Source organism: Pagrus major, chromosome 10 (genome assembly GCF_040436345.1).
Source record: "Pagrus major chromosome 10, Pma_NU_1.0".
NCBI classification, from domain to species: Eukaryota; Metazoa; Chordata; class Actinopteri; order Spariformes; family Sparidae; genus Pagrus; species Pagrus major.
The window spans coordinates 565,052-574,232 of NC_133224.1; the positions used below are offsets into that span (position 1 = coordinate 565,052).

The window sequence follows — 9,181 nt, forward strand, 5'->3', positions numbered from 1 at the left end:
GTAGGGTAGTGGTTAAGAGGCTGCACTAGCAACATCACAGTCATGAGTTCAAGACCAGGAGGTCTGTATCTTTAGGCAGCACGGAGCAGCAATTTCTAGTTGCACACCATTTATTAGAGGTGTCTGTCTGTCCTGGGAGAGGGACCCCTTCCTCTGTGACTCTTCCTGAGGTTTCTTCCATCTTATTCTTTTTTTCCCCTCTGTTAAAAGGTTTTCCCCATCAACATGGCAAGTTTCTGAAGATTCTGAGGAAAAAGTTAGAATTCTGGGGAAAAGTCTGAATTTGGGGGGAAAAAATTGATTCTGATTTTAAAAAAGGCAGAATTTGGGGAATGAAAGTCGATTCAGATGTTAAAGTTGGACACAGAAGGTATGCCACTGCTTGCCAGCAAATGCGCCTCTGACTGGCATATGCCGCTTCTGACTGGCATATGCCACTTCTTGCCACTTGTTCAGGATTGATATGCTGTAGGGTAGTGGTTAAGAGGCTGCACTAGCAACATCACAGTCAATGGGTCTGTATCTTTAGGCAGCACGGAGCAGCAATTTCTAGTTGCACACCATTTATTAGAGGTGTCTGTCTGTCCTGGGAGAGGGACCCCTTCCTCTGTGACTCTTCCTGAGGTTTCTTCCATCTTATTCTTTTTTTCCCCTCTGTTAAAAGGTTTTCCCCATCAACATGGCAAGTTTCTGAAGATTCTGAGGAAAACGTTAGAATTCTGGGGAAAAGTCTGAATTTGGGGGGAAAAAATTGATTCTGATTTTAAAAAAGGCAGAATTTGGGGAATGAAAGTCGATTCAGATGTTAAAGTTTGATACAGAAGGTATGCCACTGCTTGCCAGCAAATGCGCCTCTGACTGGCATATGCCGCTTCTGACTGGCATATGCCACTTCTTGCCACTTGTTCAGGATTGATATGCTGTTGGTATATAGGAAACCACTCCTGATAACACGATGTGTTGGTGAGCTGCAGCATACAACTTAGCCTACAAATGTGCACTACATTATCTCTCTCAGAAGTCTGTTGGATTCAATCTTGAGGTGAAAACAAAGAAAACAACAACAAAGATACCAGTGGACCTGGTAGGGTAGTGGTTAAGAGGCTGCACTAGCAACATCACAGTCATGAGTTCAAGACCAGAAGGCCGATAATTGTGTCTTTAGGCAGCACGGAGCAGCAAATGCCAGTTGCAAACCACTTATTAGAGGTGTCTGTCCATCCTGGGAGAGGGACCCCTTCCTCTGTGACTCTTCCTGAGGTTTCTTCCATCTTATTCTTTTGTTCCCCTCTGTTAAAAGGTTTTCCCCATCAACATGGCAAGTTTCTGAAGATTCTGAGGAAAAAGTTAGAATTCTGAGGAAAAGTCTGAATTTGGGGGGGAAAAAATTGATTCTGATTTTAAAAAAGGCAGAATTTGGGGAATGAAAGTCGATTCAGATGTTAAAGTTTGACACAGAAGGTATACCACTGCTTGCCAGCAAATGCCACCTCTGACTGGCATATGCCGCTTCTGACTGGCATATGCCACTTCTTGCCACTTGTTCAGGATTGATATGCTGTTGGTATATAGGAAACCACTCCTGATATCACGATGTGTTGGTAAGCTGCAGCATACAACTTAGCCTACAAATGTGCACTACATTATCTCTCAGAACTCTGTTGGATTCATTCTTGAGGTGAAAACAAAGAAAACAACAGCAAAAATATCAGTGGACCTCATAGGGTATTGGTTAAGTGGCTGACTGGCAACTTTACAGTCATTTGTTTGAGGGGTGTGTCTTTAGGCAGCACGGAGCGCGTACCATTTACTAGAGGTGTCTGTCCGTCCTGGGAGAGGGACCCCTTCCTCTGTGGCTGTTTCTGAGGTTTTTGTCCATCTTCTTCTTTTTTCCCTCTGTTAAAAGGGTTTTTTTTCCACATGGCAAGTTTCTGAAGATTCTGAGTAAAAGTGAGAATTCTGGGAAACAAATTTGAATTCTGAAAAAGAAAGTCTGAGATAGATGATAGCATAATGGGGAAAAAAGTTGATTTTGTGAAAAAGTCGGAATTTGGGGGAAAAAAATCGATTCTGATGATAAAAAGGCGGAATTTTGGGAATGAAAGACGATTCAGATGTTAAAGTTCGACACAGAAGGTATACCACTGCTTGCCAGCAAATGCCGCTTCTGACTGGCATATGCCACTTCTGATTGGCATATGCGTCCTGTGTGTGGGTGTGGTCAGCTGTAGACCTGTGTTGAGTCGGGTCATTGTGTTTGTTGTCTTGTTTATAACTCAACAGTATTTACACTTCATGAGACATGTCAACACAAAGACATTGTGATAAAATGTAAAATGCTCTGATAGTCTGCCACCATTTTTCAATGTTTTTTTTTTATTCTTCACTTACATTGAATTGTTGTTTCAGTAGTCACAAATGTCCACTGGTTTTAAATATATTTGCAGTTATTGGTGTATTTTTTTTCATTTCATATAACCAATAATACAGCAGCTACAGTTATCTATACATCCACATACTTCAATGAGCATCACACCCTCGTGTGGCTGCTAGAGAGAAACAATGGAGAGAAACAACTTTATTAATGTCACCATTTTTTTTATTTCATTACAACAGAAAGAAACAACTGAAAAGCATAGCCATTAAAAAACATAAAAAGGTGTTTCCTCTGAAATGTGCACGCTGTGTTGCTGATGCTCATTAGTTTCAAACTATAGAAAATGAACTCCAAGAACAAAATAAAAATAAACAGAATAAAGCAGAAGTAGGTGTAATAAGGGCCGACAATAAACAATGAAACAATACATTTAACAAAACACAACATTTCATGAACACAATATTCCTCAAAACATAAATAAAACAACAACAAAAAGAAAAACATGACATTTTAGAGTTCTGAGGAAGAAAAGGTAAAAAATAGTGGGAAAAAAGTCAACATTTCAGTTAACAACAATATGAAGTTGTGTACTTGCACACATTTTTTTTCTGATATTTTATGTTTAAACATGCAACCAAGACTTTCTATTTAAATATGTGCTAATCTGCATAACGACATCTGAACTAAAATAAACACTTGAATGGTTTTTCCCATGTGATGGAAGCAAAACAGCACAAAATCTCAAAACTACAGATGAAGATTACGGCCACTGTGAAGAAGAAGAAAAGACCTTGAGTTCTACTTTTATCTCAGAATTAGTTTTTTCTTTGTGATTCTGAGATTAAAATCTGAATTCTGTGAAGAAAGTCCTTTAATCTCAAGATTAAAGTCAGAATTTTTGTAAAACAGTTGATTCTGAAAAAATGTCAGAAATTTGGGACAAAAGTGATTCTGGGAAAAAGTTAGAATTATGAGAAAAAAACGATTCTAAAGTCGTAATTTTGCGAAAAAAGTTGATACTCATACAAAAATTCATATATATATTTTTTTAATTCTGAGCAAAAATAGAAATCTAAAAAATTGCTTCTAAGAAAAAGTCTGAATTTGGGGGAAAGTTGGTTCTGAGAACATTCTGGTCCTGACCCTCTTCTGTACTTCCACCTGTTGTGTCTCACCTGAAGTTATCATTGTCTATTGGGCCAATCACGTTCCTCACCCTCACCAATGACCTCACTGAGCTGCCTCGCCCTCGGGAGGCGTGGCCACTGCCCTGGGCATGCTGGGTAAGTATTGTGCCAGCCAATCCCCCAAGCTTTCCTCCTCTCCTCCTGCCTCCCATCCCCCCACCACCAGGTCCAGCTCCTCCCTGCCTCCCCCTGACTCCTCCCTCTCCTCCCTCAGAATTACACTGTAGCGCTTTCTGGAGACTCCTCCCCCTCCCCTCCTCCCTCCACCCTCTGCAGGGAGCCGACACTCCTCCATCACATCCCTCCACCCCTCCACCTCCTCCTCTCTGCTTAACGGACGGAATAACGTCTTCCTGTACACTGCTCTGTCCTCCCTCCCTTCTTCTCTGGTCACTCCTCCTCCTCCTCCTCCTCCTCCTCCTGTTGGCTCCAGAGTGACAAGTAGTCTCTCCCTCCCTCCGTCTCCCGTCTCTATAGCTCCTCCTTCTCCTCCTCCATCTCCTCCCATCTCTATAGCTCCTCCTCCCGTCTCTATAGCTCCTCCTCCCATCTCTATAGCCCCTCCTTCTCCTCCTCCATCTCCTCCCATCTCTATAGCTCCTCCTCCCGTCTCTATAGCTCCTCCTCCCTCTCTGTGGATGAACAGAACAGAGCGATAGACCTCCATCACTCCTCCTCCTGCCACCTCGTTCACTTCCCCCCTGCTGTACGTTAACAGCCTCACTGCTTCACCTCCTCCTCTTCTCCTCCTCGCCAGCCTCACGCTCAGTGGCTGGTACACCCTCCTGTACCAGGTGACCAGCCCTGCCAGAGTCGTCAGTATACACGCCGCCACCGCCGAGCACAGCAGGACACAGCCGGCGAGGAGCCACAAGCAGAACACGGCCGCTCCTCCGACGGCGCCGACTTCACCGCTCTGCCTCCTGCTCAGGTCAGCGATCACCCACGGAGGGGTTTTGGTGGTTGTCGTGACCACCTGGACTTTTGGCGTTGTTGATGTTACGGTCGGAGGAACAGACTCAGTTGGACAAGGAGGAGGACGAGCAGTAGGAGGACGATGAGTAGGAGGAGGAGGACGATGAGTAGGAGGAGGAGGACGATGAGTAGGACGATGAGTAGGAGGAGGAGGACGATGAGTAGGAGGAGGAGGACGATGAGTAGGAGGAGGAGGACGAGCAGTAGGAGGACGATGAGTAGGAGGAGGAGGACGATGAGTAGGAGGAGGAGGACGATGAGTAGGACGATGAGTAGGAGGAGGAGGACGATGAGTAGGAGGAGGAGGAGGACGATGAGTAGGAGGAGGAGGACGATGAGTAGGAGGAGGAGGACGATGAGTAGTAGGAGCAGGAGGAGGATAATTGATCGTAGTAGCAGCTGTAGTTCCCTTGTTAGGAGTCATGGCCGTCATTTGCTGGTCCAGGTCTCCTGTTGGACCTGTTTCTGTTGGACCTGTTTCTGTCGCAGGTGAACACAGATGAGATTCTTCCAGATTCAACACAGGTGAACCTTTAAACCTCTGAGGAGAGTCACACACCTGAGAACAGACAACCATCGAAGAACCAGGAAGTCAAAACACAAATTGATTTCTGTGTCTAAGACCTGTTTCAAACCTGACGTCAACATTCACCACCGGATCACAAGTGCTCAACATCTCAAGTGACCACAGTGATGTGATGTCACTTCCTGTTCTATATGAAACAAACCCGTCCATCACTGAGACAAACAGACTCCATGTTTCTACTCAAAGACAGAAAGAAGTTCATGTAGAACATTTGCTGAATTTACAAGAAGGAGACAATGATTCAGAATCTGTCAGAGACAGAGTTTTACTACGTTATAAAGTTTCCTCCTAAAATTAGTTGACTTGTTGAGGGAGTCTGTAGCAGCAGGTCTGAACAGGGCCGGAGAATAAGACCAACTACTCACTTCAGCTGCTTGGATTCTTGATTGTTTCGGTGTCAGATCTTTATTTCACCCTCCAGAAACACAAAGAATCAACGAGCTCTGCTGTTGTTTCTACACTCACCACACTCTCTCCGTCGCTCCTGATGATCGGGCCGTCCCGGACGTAGACGTTCATTTCGTTGTCATCGAGGTACCGGCGCAAGTAACCGAGGGAACAGGAGCAGGCCCAGGGATTGGCTGAGAGGTAGAGGTACGGCACCTCCTCCTTCTGGCTGAACCAACCGTCTGGCATCACTGTGATCTGAAATGAAATAAAATGAAATGAAAAGGTGCTGCAGTGGTTCGGACCGGTCCACTTGCAAAGCTCAGTGCTGTGTGTGCGTTCCCACCTTGTTGTTCTCCAGGTAGAGCGTCTCTATGGCAAGGAGGGGGTGGAGCATGAGCGGGGGAAGCACCTTGATATGATTGGACGTCAGATCCAGAATCTAGAAGGTAGAACAGCCAATCAGAGGACGACCAGCGAGGAGTCACGTGCCGTCATAAAGCTTCTAAACATTTCACCTCACAGCTGAGTTGTTCTCTCGTCATATTTACTTAACTTTGTAAAAATAAAAAGAGCTATGTGTCTGATACCCAGCCCTGCTGCGTCTACATGTATCTGTGCTAAGAAGCTGCAGTTCAACAGTCCTGCCCACACGCTGACCTCCAGTTTGCTGAGTCCGGAGAAGGCGTGGTTGCTCAGAGTGTCGATGGCGTTGGCGTCCAGGTAGAGTTCAGTCAGACCCGGACAGGCGGAGAAGGCGCCGTCAGAGAGCGATGTCAGGCGGTTGGAGCCGAGCCGGAGGACGCTGAGGCTGGGCAGGACCGGAGACACGCTGGCGGACACGTCTGGAACCTGAACACCATGAAACCTTTAATCATTAATCTGAACGTTGCAGGTCGACTGATGTGGTTTAATCAGAGCTGATACTGATTATCAGAAATCAGTGATGGGACCAAACACAGTACATGGGGCTTTTATTTACAGTTTTCAGGACAAATGTTTTTTTTGATAAGTGTTAATCAACAAGAACCAAACAAAAAAAACATTAAAATAAATGTAATATATGAAAACAAAAAGGAGATCATTTCATCCTACAGGAGCCTGAAGGTCGAACCTGATCTCAAGTGTTTCCTCTTTTCTGTTCCTCAGTTGAATTCCTGAAAAATCTGTTTGTTTGTTTTTTTTACACATAAAAAAATATCTTGAATTTTGTTTTCCCTTCTGAAAATTCTTTTACAGAAATTTCAGGAGGAATTTTTTTTTTTCATGGGACAGTTTTTGTGTGAAACAAACTGAAAAAAGTTTTGGGAGGAGAATTACTCTGTTTGTTTTGGTTTTTTTAGGAGTGGAAAAAAAATGGAGGAGAGAAAAAGTTTTTCAGAAGAATTTTCTTTTTCTCAAAAAAATATTTCTTTTAAGACTCATTTATCAGAGTTTGTGTTTGTAATACTCAGGTTGACCACAAGAGGCCGCAGTGCTCCACTACCTCATGTTATAATGGGACTGAAAGCATTCAGGTTTCAAGCCACTACGGAGGCCCTGAAGGTCCATTTCAAAAAATTCTTCATGTTTTTTTTCTGGTGATTCATTTTCTAATTCTAATCTAAAATGTTTTCTCTGCTGTGACTCGAGAGAATCGGTGATGAAACATAAAAAGTGAAAGTGAAAAAGTTTTGGCAGACAGAAAAGTTGTGAAGTTAATTTTTCTAATTGTTTTTAATGTTGTTTTATCTCACGTGTGAAACAAATTTCTCTTCAGAATTAAAGTGATTCTTGAATTTTGACCCTCGACCAGCGGGCTTTAACTGTCAGTATTTATTTGTGTGTAATCGTGGTTTGACACCTTGTTGCCTGAGAGGTCGATCTCATAAATGTCCTGAAACATCTGGAAGGAGGACCAGGACAGGCTGGAGAACAGGTTGTTGGGAAACAACAGGACCTAAAAACAAAGGGAAGAGGATTCAGAGCTGTTTCCTGTCAAACTGTCGTCTTATCAGACAGGAAGCTCGTGTCTCCACTGTGGTCGCCTCCTATCAGTCAAACACTTTGTCAAATGGAAACTGAGTGAAAATATTTTTTTCTCTTCAGGACAAAAAAAAAATTATGAAAAAAAGAACATTATTTTCTACATGTTTTCAGAGAAGGAACTAAATTCGGAAACGTAAAAAGTTTGTTTCTGTCAGTTCTCATGTTTTGAACAATTCAAGGAAAAAAATTTAATTTGTGAAACTGAAAAAAAATGAAGGAGAACATTTTTTTTTTATGTTGGAAGCTGAGTGAAAAAAAAAAAAAAATTCAGGTTGCTGAACTCCGTTTCCCAGCAGCTCTCAGGACATAAACGAGCTCCACTTGTCCCTCAGGGCTTCTGTGCGTCCTGATACACAGAATACACATAAATAAATAAAATGTGTCTCACTTCCTTCAGGACTGAAGACTGCAGCCTGGTGATCTCCGTCTGTCTGTGTGTCTGTGCGTTACCTTGGTCGTGGGTTCGATTCCTGCCGGGACGTCGCTGAAGCCGGCCGCAGTGCAGTTCTCCCGCGGCCGGTGGTCCTTGTCCCTGTCGTTGTGGCAACCGGCCACCGCTGTAACCACGTCAACATGGGAGAGGAGAAAGAGGACGATGAAGAGCTGCATTGTGACGAAGAGCTCCTGAAAGACTGTGAGCGTCTCAGCGCGAGGAGAAGCTGAACCCGGCAGGAAGTGTCAGCTCTGACAGCGCCGGGTCAGCAGGAAGTGTGATAAGACTGAACCGAGCCGTTGGTCCAAAGATATGTGACCGCCGTCACTCAGCGAGTCTCTGCAGACGTGTTGGTGTGTTCAGGTTGTTGTATTTAGTGTTTCCAGACTTTTTACTTCCTCTCCACAAAACAAATGTAAATATAATATTTATTTGTACTTTTGATAGTTTAGAACTTTTACTCGAGTATTATTCATGTGTGACTTTTACTTTGACCAAAGTAACATTTTAACACATCTTTGTTTGTTAACATTATGTGTTAATAATGTCGTCTCAGACACATCATTGTTACACTAAGACATTAATGAGAGACATGTTTATTTATAGACGATCAGCTCCTGCATGAAGTATAATTTATTATACTTACTTTATTATGTAAGTTTTAACAGTTAACTATCTTTACTGTGCAACCCAGTTTTCTAATCCTATATTTGTTTACATTTAGTCAGATAGTCTCCATTAATAGTAGCAGAATTAGCAGTTAGCAGCTCGTGTTAGCAGCTCGTGTTAGCAGCTCGTGTTAGCAGCTCCTGTTAGCAGCTCCTGTACAGGATGTACAGACAACCATGACTGGATCACTGTGACACTGAAGAAAGGTTAAAACATGAAGATTCTCTGTGGAGTTCTGCAGTTTGGAGTCTTTTCCCTCCTCTGATTGTTTTTATTTTTGGTTTTGATCTTTGGAGTCTGTGTTGATAAACAAACTGCTGCTCATCACGCTGGTGACGGAGCTCTGAGCCTTGTCGCTGCCCCCCTGTGGCTGATGGAGGAGAAACACTCATTTTAACTGCAGCAGTCGAACAGCTGACGGTGTTTTTGTCTCACAGGCCTGTTTGTGTGGCATCAGTGTGTCGGTGTGGTGTGTTGTCGTGCAGTAGAAGTGAATGCATTGTCCTCTCTGAGCCACCGTAGCGTTCAGCTCTTTGCAC

General features: G+C 43.6%; 1 protein-coding gene across 1 annotated transcript; it reads right to left on the reverse strand.

The window, feature by feature from the left end:
- Nucleotides 1-2,577: 2,577 nt before the first annotated feature.
- On the reverse strand, nt 2,578-9,114 carry LOC141003486 (uncharacterized). The gene is made up of 6 exons (XM_073474837.1): nt 7,991-9,114; nt 7,356-7,451; nt 6,173-6,364; nt 5,859-5,954; nt 5,591-5,770; nt 2,578-5,098 (listed from the first exon to the last, which is right to left on the reverse strand). Exons 1-6 carry the CDS (start codon nt 8,147-8,149, stop codon nt 3,608-3,610), a joined length of 2,214 nt encoding a protein of 737 aa, XP_073330938.1. The 5' UTR covers nt 8,150-9,114; the 3' UTR covers nt 2,578-3,607.
- Between the last annotated feature and the right edge of the window lie 67 nt (nt 9,115-9,181).